Consider the following 21,838-nt stretch of genomic DNA (forward strand, 5'->3'; position numbering starts at 1 on the left):
TCGCATGTTTTAATGAAATGCTCTGAATAGAAATTGTAAATGTGAAAAATATTATTTTTTTTTTATACTCATGTATACCAAAAATTGCAACACTAATTGGGAATTTGTGAATTATCTTTAATTACACTTAATTACATTTATTTTTATTTGCAATAAAAAATCATGGATCTTTGTAAAAATCATATATTTTTATCTGGCAAATATATTTTTTTAATCATATATTTTTCTGACAAATTTTTATTTGCATGCAAAATATTTTACGCGCACCCATCATTTCGAAACCGTAATATCGACGTATTTCCTTAATTAAAAGCCTATTAATATCTAATCCTTCGCTACTAAATATATACGGTTTTTGAAATTAATCTTGCGAAATGGATTTTTGATCATTTAGAAAACTTTACTATTGTTCCTATGCAAACAAACATGTCGAGTCAATACTCACTTGGTTCTAATGCTTTCAATTTTTTTGCCATATCAAAAACGCAATCGAAGCTATATCTGTATATCGCCGAAAAGATTTGTCTGTTCGATTTCATTGATTGTGTCTGCATGCCTTACATTGAACGATTTTTGATTTGGTCGCCAATATGCTCCGATATTTCCGTTAGTTTTCTGAGGCTAGAAATAGGTATTATTTCCAGCTCAAGGCAAATTTGATTCACAAAGAACTGTTTTTCTTGTATTTTATTCTATCGACACTCACAAGAACACTCAACACTCACAAGATCATATTATGAGATTTTCAAGCAATTTTCCTCACTAGCTTGCACAGTAAAACAACTTTCCCTTAAGAAATTAACCATAAACTTCGGTGATTATCGATATATATTTTAATTCATACAAGGAAAATTAAAATAAAGAAAGTAGTTTTAATTTCTTTCATATGCACAAATATTTATTTATGTGTAAAAAACTAATTAAAACTAATAAGATTTATTGTTAATTATTTTTATAATTTTCTTGAGATTCAAATATATTAAAATCATTGAATAAATTCAAGTTAATGTTTAGTACAAAATTGTTCTTGTCTTGGTACAAGGGAAATACATGTATACTTATTATTACTTATAGAGATCATTTAATTCTCATGAAGGAAGTGTTTATTGCAATTATTAAAGAAGTAACGGTGATAAAATTATTTAAATAGTATGATTGTATCAGGTACAGCCAATTTTAATAATTCAGAGACAGAACAATTATCGCATAGGTAAAGAATTTGTTGTATCTTCTGTGACGTTTATAATTTTATAGTATGTCTTTTGGTTTTAAAAGGTCATGTTGGTACATGAACGGGCAATATTCATCAACTAGAAAAACGACTAAGGAAGATGGGAGCAAGCTAGAATAAACAATATTAATGTTTTTATATTAAAAACTTGAAGAAACCTCCGACATAAAATCAGGTCCGATCGATTCTTTTGTGGCATCATAGCACCTAAACGGATGAACCTGTTTTTAGTCATGTTATAAGAAAATCTACTCATCCGTTTGAAAATCATCGTGTCATTTCTATTTTTTTCGAATACCGAACCTTAAACTTGCACTTAAATCATAGCTAAGAACACTCTCGGTCAAATTACCTTTTAAACTAATAAAAAATCATAATCGGTTCATTCGTTTAGGAACTACGATTTCATAGGCAGACACTAATAAACTAATAACATCCCTGTTTTCTTTTGGGGGTTAGTATAGTGGAAATGTTTCTACACTGTGTGGCGGAGAGATTGGCGCTAGGGCCTGTGTAAGCGATATCGTATGATGTGAAATTATTATAAAGTGGTATCAGCCAGAAATTTCAAGTTCAAAGATATGATGACGTTTGACGTAGTTTTCAGAGGGTATTCTGAATCAATCGTGACATTTGAATACAAATTTTTATTTTCAATTTACACTAAATCTTCCTCAGGATAATTTTGACTGTAAGTGAAATTTACAAAATTTAAAAACCCCTGAGATATTTTTCAGGTATGGAACCCTAAACTCACACTTGAAACGTATGTAAAAACACTCTCCATTTAATTATCTTTCAAACGAAACAACAAAAATCCAAATCGGTTCATCCGTTTAGGCGCTACGATGCCACAGACAGACACACATAGTGGTCAAACTTATAACAGCCCTTTTTTGGTTCGGTGGTTAAAAAGATAACAATATCCATTAGTAAAATTCGGTTAAATTATGGCTTTTGGATTATTAGCTTTGCAGTGGTTAAATTCTTAATCTATTGAATTTTGTAATTATTAAAATTTATTCAGGTCAAAAATGCATGTGACTTATATCACAGCTCTTGAGATATATAGATCCACTTTTTCTTTAGGGTTATTCTAAAGTAAAAAATACCTATACTAACATCAATAAATCACAAATAATTTACTATCACGAAGAAGAAACTAATTTCTAATCAAAATAAATAGTCAATAACATCAATTTCACTCTGTATATAATATTTATTGTTTTTTTTAATAACTAATACAAGAATCAATCAATTCAATATTAATAATTGTATGGTACAAATCAAATATGGCAAAGTATTTTATATAATGTATGTCAATTAATAATTTAAAATATTGTATTTTAATAAATCATAATCCTTCTGATTTCTTTTATACTTTGATTTACAAACTCCAACGTAGTTTTTGCATATATGCTTAATTCTTTAATGACTTTGGAGTAAATAAAAACTATATGTAATGCCTTCTAAAGTGTCAGTTCATCGCCCTTACACCAAAAGAGCTAGATTAATTTTGATGACAAATTTAATAGGATGATTTGATTTGATTTGATGACAAAGTATGGCCCAAATTTAGTAGGATTACATACTAAGGTTATCAAAATTGGATAAAATTTGGATGTGATAGAGCAAAATTAAATTTTTTGAATTCTGATGACGTCACGAAGTTCATAAATTCGATTTTTTTGATAACACATGTAAATTTGATCCGGTCTAATTGGAATTTTTTTTGAAATCCACTAATTTTGGGTCATTCTTTTCAGCTGTGATACCAGTTTTTCGCTAGTTATCACTTATGTGCTGAATTCCGGAACCAGGATTCCACATTCTGGAAACCTATAAGAACTAGGTTAAATTTGATCACAAATTTGAAAAGTATGGCCCAAATTTAGTAGGATTACATACTAAGGTTATCAAAATTGGATAAAATTTGGATGTGATAGAGCAAAATTAAATTTTTTGAATTCTGATGACGTCACGAAGTTCATAAATTCGATTTTTTTGATAACACATGTAAATTTGATCCGATCTAATTGGAATTTTTTTTGAAATCCACTAATTTTGGGTCATTCTTTTCAGCTGTGATACCAGTTTTTCGCTAGTTATCACTTATGTGCTGAATTCCGGAACCAGGATTCCACATTCTGGAAACCTATAAGAACTAGGTTAAATTTGATCACAAATTTGAAAAGTATGGCCCAAATTTAGTAGGATTACATACTAAGTTTATCAAAATTGGATAAAATTTGGATGTGATAGAGCAAAATTAAATTTTTTGAATTCTGATGACGTCACGAAGTTCATAAATTCGATTTTTTTGATAACACATGTAAATTTGATCCGATCTAATTGGAATTTTTTTTGAAATCCACTAATTTTGGGTCATTCTTTTCAGCTGTGATACCAGTTTTTCGCTAGTTATCACTTATGTGCTGAATTCCGGAACCAGGATTCCACATTCTGGAAACCTATAAGAACTAGGTTAATTTTGATGACAAATTTGAAAAGTATGGCCCAAATTTAGTAGGATTACATACTAAGTTTATCAAAATTGGATAAAATTTGGATGTGATAGAGCAAAATTAAATTTTTTGGATTCTGATGACGTCACGAAGTTCATAAATTCGATTTTTTTGATAACACATGTAAATTTGATCCGATCTAATTGGAATTTTTTTTGAAATCCACTAATTTTGGGTCATTCTTTTCAGCTGTGATACCAGTTTTTCGCTAGTTATCACTTATGTGCTGAATTCCGGAACCAGGATTCCACATTCTGGAAACCTATAAGAACTAGGTTAATTTTGATGACAAATTTGAAAAGTATGGCCCAAATTTAGTAGGATTACATACTAAGTTTATCAAAATTGGATAAAATTTGGATGTGATAGAGCAAAATTAAATTTTTTGGATTCTGATGACGTCACGAAGTTCATAAATTCGATTTTTTTGATAACACATGTAAATTTGATCCGATCTAATTGGAATTTTTTTTGAAATCCACTAATTTTGGGTCATTCTTTTCAGCTGTGATACCAGTTTTTCGCTAGTTATCACTTATGTGCTGAATTCCGGTACCAGGATTCCACATTCTGGAAACCTATAAGAACTAGGTTAATTTTGATGACAAATTTGAAAAGTATGGCCCAAATTTAGTAGGATTACATACTAAGTTTATCAAAATTGGATAAAATTTGGATGTGATAGAGCAAAATTAAATTTTTTGGATTCTGATGACGTCACGAAGTTCATAAATTCGATTTTTTTGACAACACATGTAAATTTGATCCGATCTAATTGGAATTTTTTTTGAAACCCACTAATTTTGGGTCTTTCTTTTCAGCTGTGATACCAGTTTTTCGCTAGTTATCACTTATGTGCTGAATTCCGGTACCAGGATTCCACATTCTGGAAACCTATAAGAACTAGGTTAAATTTGATCACAAATTTGAAAAGTATGGCCCAAATTTAGTAGGATTACATACTAAGTTTATCAAAATTGGATAAAATTTGGATGTGATAGAGCAAAATTAAATTTTTTGAATTCTGATGACGTCACGAAGTTCATAAATTCGATTTTTTTGATAACACATGTAAATTTGATCCGATCTAATTGGAATTTTTTTTGAAATCCACTAATTTTGGGTCATTCTTTTCAGCTGTGATACCAGTTTTTCGCTAGTTATCACTTATGTGCTGAATTCCGGAACCAGGATTCCACATTCTGGAAACCTATAAGAACTAGGTTAATTTTGATGACAAATTTGAAAAGTATGGCCCAAATTTAGTAGGATTACATACTAAGTTTATCAAAATTGGATAAAATTTGGATGTGATAGAGCAAAATTAAATTTTTTGGATTCTGATGACGTCACGAAGTTCATAAATTCGATTTTTTTGATAACACATGTAAATTTGATCCGATCTAATTGGAATTTTTTTTGAAATCCACTAATTTTGGGTCATTCTTTTCAGCTGTGATACCACTTTTTCGCTAGTTATCACTTATGTGCTGAATTCCGGAACCAGGATTCCACATTCTGGAAACCTATAAGAACTAGGTTAATTTTGATGACAAATTTGAAAAGTATGGCCCAAATTTAGTAGGATTACATACTCAGTTTAATATCAAAATTGGATAAAATTTGGATGTGATAGAGCAAAATTAAATTTTTTGGATTCTGATGACGTGATAAAGTACAATCAAATTTGATTCGATCTTATTGGAATTTTTTTTTTGAAACCCACTAATTTAAGGTCTTTCTTTTCAACTGCGAAGTCAGTTTTTCGCTAGCAATTCATTAATTTGGGGTTTAAATTTAAAAAATAAATCATATTGGTATTTTCTTAAATCCTTTAGTTTTTCCCTGAGCATCCTTTAGGATAAGCAAGAGAGATTCAGTTCTAATATTTAGAACTATGCATAATTAATTTCATAAACTATACTTTATTGTTGTGTAATATTTTAATGAAACATATTATTGTTTTAACAAATAAATAATCTCATTACAAATCTAACAATATAATATGTAAATCATATAGTTTAGATTTACTTAAATTATATTATTTTGTTATTATTATTATTATTTAATATTTAAAAAATATTGTGTACTTTCTTGTAACTCATCATTCCATAAAATTTTAAGTAGAAATAATATATTTTATACTTTATTGTTGACTGTTGAAGATAGACATGCAATGAAGATGGGATTTTTATGTAATATAGTTATTGAAAAGTGGTCTCTAGACAAGGGTGGAAATCTGGAAACATTGGATATTCCAATCTCTGTTAATCATTATTTCTAGTGAGTATCCAAGATTATTTTAATAGTGCTGTCACCGTGGCAACACTATTTAAGAACAAGGCTTATGGATTTTCTACATAAATAAACAGTAAATATCTTATTATACCATGTATATGAAATATACCAAGGTATATTAAGTTTAGTCCCAAGTTTGTAACGCTTAAAAATATTGATGCTATGAACAAAATTTTGGTATAGGTGTTCATAAAATCACCTTATTAGTCCATTTCCGGTTGTCTGTCTGTCTGACAAATCGCTGCTATTTTGTTTTCTCAATATGTATTAAGAGGCGTCGTAGAATTACGGACATTTCTGTTTGTTGAATGTCGAGAGTTTCGGAGAGTTGATAAAACTTTTTAGGGCAAAACAACACATTTTAAACTGGCATGGCGTGTCGTTTGACTACCTTAGCAACATTAGCACCGCTTTAAATGTAGCTTTATTCCTATTTAAAGTTCAAGAAATTCATAAATCTAAGATGGAATATTTTTTAGGTATATTTGCAATGAAATCTTATTTGAAAATAAGAAAATCCTACGCCTATTAACAACGCGTAAAAATAATAGTAGGTAAATAAATCACAATATTCATATTGTCAACATATCAAGATTAGAATTGTTTTTTGTTTTACGTAAAACGCACTGTACAGTAACTTATGCTCATATTGTAAAAAAAAAATTAAATACGTATCAAATAAAATATTACACAATGCAAATTTCTTACATCGGTACACGGAAATACTTAGTGTACTGACCGAAATATATACTCTTTACGTTAATGTACAAATTGCAATTGAATACATCAATATACAAATAGCAATTGAGTGGTTAATTTTTAAAAAAATTGATATCACGAATAGTTCAATATTTGTAAAAAATTGTCCTGCAGTTTTTAGTAATGTCTGATGGTGTAGGCGCAGGGCACTAAACAAAATAATAAATCATAAATAATTTTAACTCCCGAATCAAAAAGATTTTCACCCAGGAGGCTCGGGTTTGATTCCCGGTATCGGAACCATAATATATGAGGTCGTTCTTACAATTTAATTCTGAAATTTGGAGAAGAAATAATAACGACTAATTGACGCCTTTAAATCCACTTTCTATGGATCTCATTGAACTTGCATACGATCCATAGATAGCCATATTAAAAGTGAGAGTTTAGAATTCCGTGCCCAAAACAACTAAAAAACAGGTGACGATTTTCAAAATCGGTTCAGTCTGGAGAAGACTATATGGAAAAAAATAATTTAATATAGAGTAATGTTTTTAATAATTTGAAAATCTAATAGTATAATCTTAATAATAGAATCAAAATTATAGTGAATATTGTACATGGATGTTTTGGGGTTATTCACGCTACATTTTTTTTTATATCTTATTATTTTATTATATAACACATATAATCTTATTATAATATATTAGATTGCAATAAGAATCATAACAGGTATAGGTATATAATTTTATTTAGACATACATAAGTTTAAACATTAAATTTTTATTGAAATCTATAAATTTCCTTTGATAAATGAAAGTAATGCCCAGCTATTATTATGTACCTACATATAATTTCCTTTTTCACAACTTTTATCTGATATATTAAGAAACATATTATTTGGTTTTAATGTTAAAAAATACGAAAAACTTTATTTTTACTTAGGAACGTACATACTTACTAAAACGTTTAAAATCTAAAAAACTTAAATAAAATAGCTCAAACGTTCTCATGTAAGAAAAATCAGAATTAACAATGAAATTGAGATTATGCCAGAATTGGTATTAAGCCGTTATCCAAGTTTTCGTTTGCCAACCCTTGACCAAGATGAAAAAAAAATAGGCTGGTTTATCAGCTCTTATCCAAGTCTTGGCCAAGCCAGAATGGTCGTTCTTGATTATATAAAATGAAACAGACTCTTGCCGAAGCTTTGAGCTAATGTACGAACTTTGTTTTTAATTAATATTTATGTTTTTTGCTATGATAGTAGTGAAAATGGCGTCAAAGCAAAGGTTTTTAACTTACAGTAAGCGCATATTCCGGTTTCCGATTGTTAAAAACCCCTTAACTCAGATAAATACTAAACATATATAATACTATAAATATCGGAAATTTTTTATGATTATTTGAAACTTTGTTAATCAAAAAATCTATTTATAAAGTTTTATTAAAATCCCTAATATTATTCAATTCTTGCATATCTCCTAAAGGTTTTTACACTTGTATGTCATAACGGGCGTCATGTGGTATCATAAAATTTAATTAATGATCTTAATAAAATGGAAAATATATAATTAAAAATTTTGTTCATTAAGTGTTTTTCACACCTTTTATTAAATGCTCTAAAGTACTACCTCCTATACAGTTTAATTTAAAAAAATGTTCAATATGTAATTTCTCTTTTGACATTCTTACTCATTGGGAAAACTTTTGCGTGATTAAAAATTAATAAAATAATATTTTTAAAAGTAGGTATTTAATATAATTATAAAGTATTAAAGGAATATTATACAGGTTGTTATTAAAAACATTTTTACAATCGCTCCATCAGGGTGTGAATAATTTTCATTTTTCTTTTTGTTCATTCAAATAGAATGATTTTAATCAATAAAACCAAAATTTTCAGTATTATTTCAGGGCTCTATAAGTAACACTTCTGTGTTTTGCGACAATACAGGCATCCTGTCAAAACCGTGAAAGTTGATACGTATTTTACGTTAATACCAGCAAAGTCTTACGACATATTTTCATTGATCAACATCAACATTTCGACATATTTTCATAGCTACGAATGAATGAATTACTGAAGAAATTGACAAGGTGATAGAGTTCATCTAAATGTGATCGCCCATTTGGGATGCTTATCGTCCACTGCGAACTCTTAATGTTTCAACCCTTCTTTGAACTGGAGGACTGCCCGACCTATCCAGATTCTAACGAGTAAGGTAAATAAGACCCACAGAGTAATAAAGCATTTTACTCTTTACGCACACATGAAACAGGTTAAAGTTTGTTTTCTTATAATTTGTCGTGTACAATTCAATGCAATTGATGCATTTTTTTACATTTAGAATACATTTTTTTATCTAATAAGATTTTTTTAATTAACCACGGTATAATAAGATTCTAAAAAAAGATTTATTAAAAGTCAAATATTTTTAAAAGGTTTAACTTTTCCGTTGCTTTTTATTAGTATATTTTGTCTCAATTATTATAATTATATGCTTTTTATAGCATTGTTAATTTAGGTAGTCCTTAAAGGCTACAGGTACCTTAGATGATATGCCGGATGATATGAGCATATTCAAACTCCTAGTGAATCAATTTAATTCTAACTCCATTTTAAGAGCCGGTAACAGATAGATTTGAGCATTGCACTTCTACTTTAAGAAAAATTTTTACTGCAAATAACGCAATCTTGATTTGACAAATTTACAATCTTGCATGAAGTTTTTAATCTGAACCATTGGTAGCAATTTTGATCGCCGAAATTAAATTACTAATATGTAAATTATTTTAATTAGCAATTTATTGCAATTATTCAATAGCAATGTTTCGCCTGGGCAACTTTTTATATTAGGTTTAAATAAATTTACTAATTTTGAACCATACTGTACTTGATGGATCGATGTACAGAGTTACTAACTATTTAAGGCACTCTGTATGCATATTACAGACACTTGTAGTTGAAGATATATTTAAGTTTATAATTATTTTGAATTATTTTATTATGGTATGAATTTTTCTTTTATTTTATATATATTTATTATTAATAAGGTATATGGGCCATCAATATAAAACACAAGTGCATAAATATTATTATAATATGATGATAGTTATCGTGTTTTATAAAAATTATTTTATTGATAAAAACGTTTTCTAAATACTTCACTAAACAATTACAATTATTGCTACTTTGATGAATATTAATTAATCATTATTATTATTAATATCTAATATTGATAGTGTACAGGGAGAATTTCTTTAAATTATTCTTAACATATTGAAGGTACAAATCTTGAAATCTAGGATCAAATATAGTGTGAAATGGACGGAATACTTATTGTTGATTTTTTTTCGCATATATTATCGCAAAAGCTAAAAGAGATGACAAAAAGTAAAATTAAAATTAGCAGAGAACGATGAATAATACATATAAGCATTTTAAACTACTAATTAGACAGAGGGATCGGATTGTATTTACGTCATATACTATGTTTACCATAAGCAGCTCTACCCTCAAATCCAGGTAGCAAGATCTTCTCCTTCTTATCCAAAAATTAACTTCTATTTCAATAATCAACACTTAAAATTCGAAATTTTTGTTCGCATTTGGCATTTTGGTGCTTCTTACAACCTGAGCCTGGAGTGCCCGCTCCACTTACTCCACCCTTGGTGCGGCGCTGAGCATAAGAATGCTTGACAAGTAAGAAAATCGAAAAGTCTTTTTAGTCTTAGTTTTGGTCTAATAGACCAAATGGTTTAAGTTCAGGTAATAGATATTTTTTATTATTACTTTGTTACTATTGGTCGGTTTTCAAAATATATCATTCAACTTACACAGATTGTATATTTTAAGGAAATGAGGTTTCCACCCTGTGAGGAAACCAACTCACTAATTTATAAAAGTATATTATAAATTATTCAGATTTTATTTGTAAACAAATAGTGTCTAACAATTTATCTTTTGATTTTGATAATTTTAATTCAATCTAAAAATATTTGTCATTGTTTATGATTATTTCAGATTTTTTTAACTACCTGTTTGATAGAAATTTTTAAAATATTTGTCCTGACAAATATATTTTTTAAATGCATTTAAAAATCAAATTATACATTTTTTAAAGTGGTTGGTATTTTAAATAGGCTTTAATTGACTGAAGATATTAATTTCAAAAATTTTTTTAACTTGACCCACTAAAAAGTCTTTTCATCTCTTATTTTTTTGAAGATTGAAGTTGTTACTAAGAAAAGTGTCTGGTAACAGCTAAACATAAAAGTGATATTTTAACTTTTTCATTTTTTTAGTGCGGAAAATTAAAAAAAAAAAAAAAAAACAACAAATGAAGAATATTTATTAAAAATTATTACATGTTATTAAATAAATGTATGATGCATACAAATAAAATAAAAAAATTTTGGTGATTCTTTTAATTCCACACCAAATAAATTATGTCAATACACCTTTTAATTAAATACATCTTACTTCTTAATTTGACCATAAATTTCAATATCATAGTTATAACCGTATCCACGTTGTGATTCAATTTTGAAAACTACATTACTTTGACCAATACCACCTTCAACAATTTTTATCGTACCATAATTTACATCCGTCGCAGCAATATTATCGATAGCTTTAATACAATGTATAATTGTTTTATTTGATCCATCTTCTGGATAGATAACTGTCCGCTTTTTAACAGTTAGAAAAGATCCAGTATCCTAAATGATAATAATTACAATTAAGGGCAGTTCACATTTACATCATTGTAAATCATATTTGTCAAATCATAATTAAAACCTGAAATTTTTCCAAATTAAGGGCCCGCCTTCTTGGGAGGAGTTTTTAATTGTACCTTGTGAATTTTTAATTGTAACTTGACAAATATTTAAAATGATGTAAATGTGATCTAAATTTTACAGCCCCTCTAAAATATGATTTTCAAGTGATTTTCCAACTTAATTTTTTCCAAATTACTTACAATATTTCTTTACTTTGTAAGTACAAGGGTGTGGAAATGTAATTTTATCGTTTTTAGGAAGCGTACAGGATAACAGAAATCAAACGTGCCTTTTTTTTAAATAAGTTAACTTTTTCGAGTGAAAAAGTGAATTCGTTGTTATTCAGTTCCCTAATATAAGGTTTCCCAATTTCTGGGGTTTCTAATTTAACTTTTGTTTTATCTCTGATACCTTTGATCAGATCAATTGTTTGACTCTATTTTTTTCATTAAATTCAAATTAGATTGAATTTTACAAAATAAATATTTTATATTTTTCTAAATATTATTAAACGTAAATATTACGTCGTAAGTTTCGTTTTTAAAATTTTTTTAAGGGAGTATTTTGTGAAAAATATAGAATAAAAGGAAAACTTTTTATTCTCGATCCTCCCTAGAAAAAATTACGTCGTTAATAGATTGTTTCTGATTTAAATGAAAACCACAATCAATTAATTTTTTAAAGATTTGACTCAAAAGCTATGAATTTAGAGCCCATATCTCGGAAGCTATAAAACGGCACAATTGTTCTTCGATTATAAATTATAAATTAATTTAATTAATAGGGATTTTATTGTTTGAAATTGAAATAATTTTAATAATATGAATACCTGTACATGGCGTGTAAACAGCGACTTATCCGTTGCTTGTGGTTCACATTCTATTAATGTTTGTTGAGGAATTATCGGTATTATCGCACTACCATTCACTTTAAAAACGAAAAATAGCGTTAATGTACATAAAAATATTAATTTCATGATGATTTTTCTTCTAAAGTTAAAAATTAAATAAATTGTGCAACGTTAATTAAAATAAATTATAATATTTTCCACTTATTATATATACAGGTAAACAAATTTATTGATAATCAATTTACGTAAAAATATTTTTAAAACTGATAATTTGATAAAGGATTTAAAAAATATTTTCTTTATCGATTGTTTTTAAAACTAATACCTCTTACTTTATTATCGTATTTATTTACTACTTTGGGAGTTCAAGGGTGTAAAACTTACACTAGGATTAAAAAATAAATAAAACAATTTCAAGTTCTAAGGAATCATCATAATTGTACATTTTAAGCCAACGATATGCAATTATTTATTCAAAAAAGTATAACCGGTTGCCTAATATTAATATGTAACTTGCAAGGAAAGTCTAGTGAGTTTTGAATTTGACTCGAATACTTAGTTTATAGGTACAAGTGACTGTGCATATCAAAACTTGGTGTTCATTATTCTAACTTATTCAAATATTTAATTACTTATAATGATGGCTTGCTTGGCTTATGGCTATGGTAAATAAATATTAGATATAATTTTAACTATGCCAAGTCACATTTACGTGTGTATGCAGCAAAGCTTTTTCAAATAAAGAAATTTATTTCTAGGCAGGTAATTTATTTATATTTATTTCTAGGCAAATTAAATCGAAATTTGTATCATCTTTGTGTCAAATATCCTGGAAGTCGAGTGCTTTTCATGGAAGATTCTGTAGTCTTATACCTCTTTTTTATTATCTTTATTTAATACTTTTTGAATTAGATGTTGTTAAATATAAATATTTTTTTCAAATTAAGAAAATTAATTTATACATTTGAACAGGCATCTAACAATGAATATAAAATAATATATATATACCCATTTTTAAATCAAATGTATGCAATTGTTGATTTAAATAAGTATAACTGTTTGCCTAACTTCAACTTGAAGGAGTCTACCAACTTATACGCTCTGAACTGTGAAACAGTTCAAACTTTTTTGGAATTCAAATCAAGAGAATATTTGTGAACTAAACACGCGTAGATGTCAGTTTGAAATATAGAAACATTTAAGTTAAAAGAAATATAAATAAACTTTTGTAAATATTCGTATTATTTAATTTCAACTTTTTCGAAGATGAAATAAACAAATTCGATATTAAATTCTGTTTAACAATCTAAAAACCATTTGTTTAGAAACTTGTATACGAGTAACGTACATTTGTTTATGCCTAATTTCATATTAATTAGACTGTAATAGCATGATACAGGTATGTGATTGGATAAAAGAAGAGGTATATATTACGTAAATTGTGTTTGTGTTAAAAATATATTCTAAAATTTTGTTTATTTTTTTTTTTTTTAGTTTTTAAAAATTTGGAATGACATTTTCTGCCAAAATGATATATTTGGCCTTCGTCTAATTATAAAATAAAGTACTCATGATAAATACCTCGAAAGTATTTATTAAGTAAATGATGCATAAGTTTAAAAACAAATTAGTTTAAAAAGTTTTTAGTGTGTGAGGAATAAATTCAAATTGTATAAGACTAACCAGATACATTTTACAGGTGTTTATTTTTTACTATTTAGTTCAAATTTAACATTTTATACATTTATTTTATATACTAATATTAGTTTGCATGAACAAAGGACGAGGTGCTAAAAGCCTGTTTTTCCGACTCCAAAATAAAGAGCGTAATGTATAAGCGCAAAATCCCGTGTTGTTTAGAGGTAAGACTGAAGACTTTGCATCTCTTCCTTTGATATTTGGTGTTGGATTAATTGTTTATATTTTTCTACCCCATATTTCAACATCAAGATCATATCCTTTGCTCCTTGCAGATTGTACACGAATTATAACTGAATTTTGTCCAACCCCGCCACTGATAATTTCTGTTTTTCCTTCATTAGGTCCAGTTAAAGCTCGATTGTCATAAACCTTTATACAAGTTATAATATATTCTCTTTCATCTCCTTTTTCTGGATATAGAATGGTTTCTTTTTGAACTCCCAAAAATGTTCCATTTGCCTATAAAATTTAATTTATGTTGCTTTAACAAATATAAAGATCTCTAATGAGAAATGCGGACTGAAAATAGTTTTAGAGTTAAGAGTTAATGAACTATGTCCATATTAATTATTATTTAAGTAACTTAATAACCGAAAAATACTTTTCAAAGTTCGGATTTCCGCAAATTTTCTCTAAATACAATTGTATTATTTTTAATTCATTAAAATAATTTAATTCATTCAATGCAACGCTTTGAATAATTCCGAATTGTGTTCAATACTAATTACAGTCAAATTGCTGCTGAAATAGAAATCTTAATAAACCCAGAAAGAAATATTAAGAAATTATCTAATACGTTGATGTTTTCGACATAATTTTTATCCTACATGGTAAAATAGTTTAAATAAAAGCATATGTTTTTCTGATGTTTCGACATTTGCCAGAAATATAGTATACAAAAAAGAACAAAGTAATGATAATGATGATTTTTAAGGATTATTATACCGTCTTCTCATTAAATGTAAAATACAATGAATTTGTATATTTGAGGTGACTTTTAGCCTTTGTAGGCTCTTACAAGTACAATTAAGAAAATGTAATACCGAAGCCTGTCCGATTATCATGTTGAAACTAAAAACGGCAAATTTTTATATTTATTTCATTTTAAAATGATTTTCATATAATATAATAGAGATGTCGATTTAGCTTTTTCAAATGTTGATTTCAAACTGATTTTCAATGATGTTTTAGAATTAATTTGATTAATAAAAAAATAATAATAAATTTACCTCATGATGTTGATTGTAAATTAGTTTATCGCCATTTTGAGCAATACAATCAACAAAAGTTTGTCTACCTTTTATAACATTTTCGTTCGCAACAATAGTTTTCGTGTAAATTAAAATTATTACAATATAAATAATTTTATTAAGGTGTGATAACATATCGAAAATTTTTTTATTAAATTGTGTATTCAATTAAACAATAAAATTTGAAGTAAACAGTCTTCAATTAACAATTTTGAAATATTTCTAAAAAATCTTGATAATAATTATTTATGTAATTTTTATAATTAAACTTAATAGTATGGATAAGATTAAACATTTTAGAGTGCTGTTTAAAATTTTTAATAATTCCGTAATGATTATTACAATTGGAAACAAAGCAGAAGTAACTGTTTATCTTTTAATACAAAGGTATACAATTATCTTTATGGAAAAATTGGAGGGAATAGAATTTGGTTTTGTACATATGATCGATCATTTCCGTGAATTTTCATTTTAAGGTCCCCTTATAAGAACATATGTAGATAAGCATAATGATTCGTTATGAAAAACATTGATATTTAGCCATATATTTTCTTTGAAAATATAGGCTTATCGAAGGTCAACGAGGTTGCTTAAATGATTGGTGGATGGTGATTTATGACAAAACATTCTTTTTATAACCCTTAGAACATGATTTATAGCGTTTTAAGGATGTCTGGTGTATATTCCCCAGCGACACTTTTAGTTCAAAATTAGTTTAATTGAGGTGCAGGGTTGCATCTTACTCGGATTGATGTTATAAAAGCGAGGGAAGCTTTGAACAATTTCGAGAGGAATCTCAGAGGGAATCCCACTTTTTTAACTTGTAAACAACATCCTTTCCAAATTGAGCTGAAGGACGATGTACCTTTCGTGTAGATATTTACGCACCTCCATATTAAGATAGGATTTTGGGAATGTTAACTTCTCAACACTTCCACACTGTTTTTTATATCGAAATTTAATGGTTTTTCACGTTTTTTAAGGTTTTGCGTACAAGGTCCACACACTCGAGTTTCAGATATCCAAATTCGTATGATAATTGAGTTATTAATAAGGAAGTGCCATTTGGTTATAACCCTTCTGTCAATTTATTTTTAGGATTGGGTTTTCTGAGGTGCATGTATTATGATTCAATCAATATGATTGTATTTTTATGTTCATCTTATAACTGGAAACATTAGGTCTCAAAAATCAGTTATCATTGCATCATGTTTTGCAACGAATTTTTATTCAAAATAATTTTTCTGTAAACTCAAATGGTGTATGACGTACCCCATACAGAATTTTCTGCAAAATGCAAAACACAAAATTTTTCCCGGGGATGGGTTAAAACTTTTGTTCGTATTGATACTTATTGCTTTTCTGTCGTTCTAATCGGTGGATAAAATTTAGCTGTATGTTCGTTCATGTGAATAATGATGCCTTTTTGTTTTAGATTTATCATGCAAAATCCATGGCAAAGGAATGATTCCTTGAGCATTTCCCTATACAATAGGTAAGTAAATTTCACCTTTGCCCATTTCATTTCTGTTGAAAGATCACTTAGCATTAATTTTATAAAAATGAATTCAGAAACGAGGCATGTCTAGTAAATGATTGGCATCATCCAAAGAATATCGAAATTCGTAGAAGACTGGATGAGTGTAATATTATACGTTATGCGGCGTATCGTGTCGCCGCAAAATTAAGAATTCTACAACATTCGATGCAAAGTAAGTAAAAAAAAAGTTAATTATTCTATGTTTATTTAATACTTTTCTAAATTTCTCATTTTGAATTTATAGCCAATAACTTACCACTTACACTTTGTGCAAGTATATTTACAAAACACCGTTTGGGATCTACAGAAGCTTCCCTTTTATTGGAATGCTGTGAATTAGAAGCTGTTTTGTACGATATATTTTTTGCTGCACAAAAACATGGGTTACCTATTGATAATGTTGACGAAGCGACTAGCATAATGGTCATGCTTTTGTATAACATATATGACAAGTATGTATAGCTATATAGTTAATCCAAGAGTTATTATTTTCTAAATCTAGTCAAAAGTTTGAGACTACTAGCATATTTTTGTCTCGTCGATATTTGCAGGCAATTATTGTACCGATTTTTCGTCTTACAATAAAATAAGCTCCTCCTAACAAGCCTAAAATAAAATTAACTTTATTATTTCGTAGCGAGGCTCATAGATAAAGAGAGGTATTCGCGTAGCCGGTATTCTATTGGTTTATTGAACATATTCTTACAAAATAATATTTGTTTTACCCTTGGCTTGTAATTTTACCAAGTTTCTTCTAAAACGATTTTATAAGAATTATTTATTTTTAGAAACAAAGAAGGAAAAATACCAGTGATTGCAGCGAAAATATGTATGGCTGTATTATGTAATTCAACATTGTCTGATGTATATCGCTATTTTTATACATTAATTGCCGATCATAATAATTGTGTTACACGTCGACGTTTACAAACTTTGCTAAATTATTTAGCAACTATTACAGAATTTTTACAAGAAGGAAGCATGTTTGGGCAATCATTGGTGGATGAAGCAATCGAAAAATGTTTTACTAACGTAAGTCATTCCTTTCTTAACATCTTTATAAAACATTTGACTATTTAATTATTTAATTCTTCCTCTAATTAATCATGAATATTTAAATTTATTACAGTCATCGGGAGTAGTTGGTATTGATGAAGATTCGTTCATGCGATGGTTACAAGATACTCCCCCAATTTTATCTTGGCTAACAACATTTAATCGTCTAAGAGTTTCTGAAAATGGTAAATTATTTGTTTGTTAACATTTTATGAGTATCTGTAATTTTATAATCTATTTTGTTTAACAGTGACACACAACATAAAATGTTCATCTTGCAAACAAATACCTATTGTTGGTCTTCGATATAAATGTATGCGTTGTGTGCGCTATACTCAATGTCAGACATGTTATTTTACTGCATGTGTTAGCCATAATCATAAATTAAAACATCCTATGCAAGAACATTGTAAAGAGGTAATTAGAATATTTAAATTAATGCAATTTGAAATGACGCACTCGTATGAAAAATCTTTCGAACACAATTTCTGTTAATCCTAAATTATTTTAAAAATTACCGTTCTGGGAATAAAGACAGCTGGGCGATGTTAATGTTAAATGAAAAGTAAGGCTTTTTGAGTGGAAGTATCAAGTATGGAAATGGAAATTGTTATAATTTCATTTTAAAAAAATGATAAGGATCAAACTCGAGGCAACGAAGATTACAGCTTCCACTAATCCCAAAAGGTTTTTCATACGAGAGTACCATATCGGTTTCCTTTAAATACACAACATTAATTTATTATATTTCTCTTTTTTTTTTCTTTTTTTTTTTTGAAATCTTATAGGATTCATCTTCCGAAGTTACGCATGCGTTCTTGAAGAGACTGCGTAAGCTTGTCAGGTGTTCACATTCAAAATCACATAATTTAAATGATACTAAAGAATCATCTCATTTATTACCAAGGTTTGTTATAAATTAATTTAAATTTTCTAAACTTACGGTAACCCAATCGATTCGCTCGGTTGTTTGGAATTGTACCGTTAAAATGAAGAAAAAAAAGACAATACAATATCTACACTTTTCTAACTTATTTTAGTCCAATTTCTCTTCATTTCCTTTGTAGCTTAGTTATCTGTTGTCAGAGTTTCACATTTCTATTTCTTTTTTTTTTTTTAATTTCAGTATTGATGAAAAAGATAAATCAGTTATTTCTGATACCGCTTCTAGTCCCATAAATTCAATTGAAGAACATTTATCAACCATTATTCATCAGTTAGAACAGCAAAACAAGTAAGTATACTAATAAACATTTATTTAATTAGAATTATTAAAAATATAAGATTTTTATTAAATGTTTTAAATTTTTTCAAGTCAATTACAACAACAAATTAATTCATTACGATCGGGAAGTATCGAGAAAGAGATTTTGCGTAGTCTTGAAGAACATCGCAGTCAAGTTGGTACACAAGTGCAAAAATTAAAACTCTTAAAGGTAAATTTACGTTGTTTTATATTTTGAAATTAGTAAATTAGATTTTTTTTTTAAATTTTTAGCAAGTTTTACAAAAAAAGAATGAAATATCTGATGAAATACCAGCAATGGTACAAAATCGTAATCATATCGATATTGAAAGTACACCAATGATACCATCCACAAATAAACGAATAAAAAGAATAGGAAATGCGACTGGTTTTAATTTATTTAGTCCAATTGTAATGACACAAGAACAAACTGAACCTTCTGCAACATATAGATCTAGTATTGACGAGAGATCATCGTCTGTTGTTAATCATTCGCAAAATCCATTTTTATCAGATAGTGGTCCGACGTGCTCGATCCAAGATCTTAGTACTTGGATTGGAGGTAATTAATTTAATTTGTATGTTTGACTGTAACTATTTTCTCCCTGGTTTATTTGTAGCGATCTCTGGTGTTTCAAAAAAATAATAATGGAGAAAAAAAAGCTCTTTTGAAACATCTTGTATTACTTAATTTTATTAACTATGTTTTTTCTTTTTGTTAGGTCGACCGACAAATGAAACAACAAAAATGCAATCTACATCACAAAATTCCATATCCAGAATAAAAGAAAAAGATAGCGATTTGGATGCAGTTTTAGAAAAATTACATGAAATTCTTGCAAACAATATGACATTTGATGGTAGTGAAATTCTTTCTACTATCGAATTGTTATAACTTTTGTTGCTGATCATAAATAAAGGCAACAAACATGTAAATAACAATATTTTCTAAATTAGAAACATAAATTTAAATCTGAGTGATAAGTCTCTCACTTTAAGAAAGAAACTTTATTCTATTTATGCTTTGTTAATCTGATGTCCGTCTTGTAATACAGATATTTTAGTATCAATAAGCATTGTCCCTAAGAAAATCTCAGAAACTTCCGAATTTTGAATTGATAAATAATTCAAATTGCAAGATTGTTGTCAGGAAGAGCTTGCTCAATATAGTTAATTAGCTTTCAAAATGTGATTACATTTTGAGCTGTAATTAACGTGGAAGCAATCATGTTATGCTTTTGTGAAGTTCCATAGATTTTGTGGTAGCATCGCTCTTTCAATTTTTCGGTAAGTGGATTATTTAGTCTGTGTTCTGCATTTTTGGGCAATTTGCATTTTTGGGAATCAAGTATTTTTCAGATCTAAATAATGAACTGTGCTGTGGCGAAATAAAGTGCTATTCATCAGTTTATTGAATGATACGAGATTTAAAATGAGAGATAATAATGTAGCCTACACTCTGCACTCTGAGATTTATGCGATTTTATTTTCATAAAAACGTGAATTTTTTCCCACTTGCGTAAGGAGTGTCGGTATTATAAAATAATTTAAAACAAAAATTATCAAAATCGGTGAAGTTTTTGAAATTTTCTTGATAATGATTATATTTAAATTTCTGATTTAACAACTTATTTCTACATTTATACAAATCAATATTTATTAAATTAATTTATTTTGAATTTAGATGGATCGGATAATAATAAATTACAAAATGCTGTGACAGAGATGGAAGATATGTTGTCGATGTTAATAGATGAAGTTGAGCGTAGTAGAAGTAAATTGTAACATAAATTAATAGAACATAATAACGAAGAATTAATTGAATTTATTTATTTAAATAAAATTTTATACACAATTTTTTATAATGACATAGTTCAAACGAACTTAATATAAAAATTTAAATCAATTTATTTTCAAAAATAATAATTTTCTTTTAAATCAAATTTAAACGTAGTAATTAAAATTTTTATATACTTTATATAAATTCTCAATTATGTTGAAAATGATTTATTTTGCCAAAGACTTTAATAATTTTTTTTTTCAATAATTAAAAAATATTATTCCGTCCTTAAAACTAAAGTTTTGTTTGCAATATTTTGTGTGTCATATTAAGGTTTGAATATATAATAATAATTTTTAATAAACTCATTTTATATAGAAAAATATATTATAATTAATTAATTATCCTTAGAACAATATTTTCAATTAATTAATGGTTTAGTAAAGGTAAGTATTAAGTTAATTATATTGTTATAAAAAAGCGGGGTGGCAGGGCGGATATAGCACTTGCCTATGAAACCAAGTTACACTGGTTCGTGTCCTGGTGTGGATAATAATTTTACTTTTAAATTAAATGAATTTTTCCTGAGGTTTAAATTTTCCACTCTTTTTATAGTTAAAATTATCCATAAATTATATAGTTAAATTATCCAAAAATTGATGCAAAAATTTTTTTTTAAGATGAAATTAATTTAATGGAATTATGTGGAAGTAATTCGTAAATAGTTTTTATGTATTTTGATTTTATTTAAATAAAGTTGAAAACTCAAAACCTGTTTTTCTTTTATTTTTCCCCATCTCTCTGTAGCTATACATTATTATTTCAGTTAAAAATAGGTAAGTATTTCGAACTTCACGATAGGTAAGTATTTCAAACT

At 27.6% G+C, this 21,838-nt stretch overlaps 3 protein-coding genes across 4 annotated transcripts; 1 reads left to right on the plus strand and 2 right to left on the minus strand.

Moving 5' to 3' along the window:
* Window positions 1-11,129: 11,129 nt before the first annotated feature.
* On the minus strand, window positions 11,130-12,549 carry LOC123301511. Its single transcript, XM_044884278.1, has 2 exons — window positions 12,368-12,549; window positions 11,130-11,478 (listed from the first exon to the last, which is right to left on the minus strand). Exons 1-2 carry the CDS (start codon window positions 12,512-12,514, stop codon window positions 11,236-11,238), a joined length of 390 nt encoding a protein of 129 aa, XP_044740213.1. The 5' UTR covers window positions 12,515-12,549; the 3' UTR covers window positions 11,130-11,235.
* A 1,355-nt stretch (window positions 12,550-13,904) lies between these two features.
* Window positions 13,905-20,994, plus strand: LOC123301494 (dystrophin-like). 2 transcript variants are annotated; one of them, XM_044884255.1, is made up of 13 exons: window positions 13,905-14,087; window positions 16,775-16,834; window positions 16,912-17,051; window positions 17,124-17,331; window positions 17,668-17,911; window positions 18,009-18,120; window positions 18,186-18,352; window positions 18,724-18,842; window positions 19,062-19,169; window positions 19,251-19,371; window positions 19,434-19,743; window positions 19,904-20,112; window positions 20,866-20,994. In XM_044884255.1, exons 2-12 carry the CDS (start codon window positions 16,782-16,784, stop codon window positions 20,074-20,076), a joined length of 1,755 nt encoding a protein of 584 aa, XP_044740190.1. In that variant the 5' UTR covers window positions 13,905-14,087; window positions 16,775-16,781; the 3' UTR covers window positions 20,077-20,112; window positions 20,866-20,994. The 2 variants fall into 2 exon arrangements, with proteins under 2 accessions (XP_044740190.1, XP_044740189.1); XM_044884254.1 differs by having other exon boundaries at window positions 19,904-20,041; window positions 20,866-20,988.
* On the minus strand, window positions 14,048-16,233 carry LOC123301078. Its single transcript, XM_044883806.1, has 3 exons — window positions 16,205-16,233; window positions 15,319-15,463; window positions 14,048-14,548 (listed from the first exon to the last, which is right to left on the minus strand). Exons 1-3 carry the CDS (start codon window positions 16,231-16,233, stop codon window positions 14,306-14,308), a joined length of 417 nt encoding a protein of 138 aa, XP_044739741.1. The 3' UTR covers window positions 14,048-14,305.
* Window positions 20,995-21,838: the final 844 nt, after the last annotated feature.

The sequence above is a fragment of the Chrysoperla carnea genome, chromosome 5 (assembly GCF_905475395.1).
Source record: "Chrysoperla carnea chromosome 5, inChrCarn1.1, whole genome shotgun sequence".
In the NCBI taxonomy this organism is placed as follows: domain Eukaryota; kingdom Metazoa; phylum Arthropoda; class Insecta; order Neuroptera; family Chrysopidae; genus Chrysoperla; species Chrysoperla carnea.

What these genes read in the sequence shown, in the direction of transcription:
- LOC123301511 (XM_044884278.1), bottom strand. Translation starts at nt 12,514, where the DNA reads ATGAAATTAATATTTTTATGTACATTAACGCTATTTTTCGTTTTTAAA. An exon ending in TGTTTACACGCCATGTACAG is followed by an intron (nt 11,479 to 12,367) that starts GTATTCATATTA and finishes ATTATCATTTAG; the next exon opens with GATACTGGATCTTTTCTAAC.
- LOC123301494 (XM_044884254.1), top strand. Translation starts at nt 16,782, where the DNA reads ATGCAAAATCCATGGCAAAGGAATGATTCCTTGAGCATTTCCCTATAC. An exon ending in TCTACAACATTCGATGCAAA is followed by an intron (nt 17,052 to 17,123) that starts GTAAGTAAAAAA and finishes TTGAATTTATAG; the next exon opens with CCAATAACTTACCACTTACA. An exon ending in TTGTATAACATATATGACAA is followed by an intron (nt 17,332 to 17,667) that starts GTATGTATAGCT and finishes ATTTATTTTTAG; the next exon opens with AAACAAAGAAGGAAAAATAC.
- LOC123301078 (XM_044883806.1), bottom strand. Translation starts at nt 16,233, where the DNA reads ATGGAGGTGCGTAAATATCTACACGAAAG. An exon ending in CGTAAATATCTACACGAAAG is followed by an intron (nt 15,464 to 16,204) that starts GTACATCGTCCT and finishes TATGTTATCACA; the next exon opens with CCTTAATAAAATTATTTATA. An exon ending in TTTACAATCAACATCATGAG is followed by an intron (nt 14,549 to 15,318) that starts GTAAATTTATTA and finishes TAAATTTTATAG; the next exon opens with GCAAATGGAACATTTTTGGG.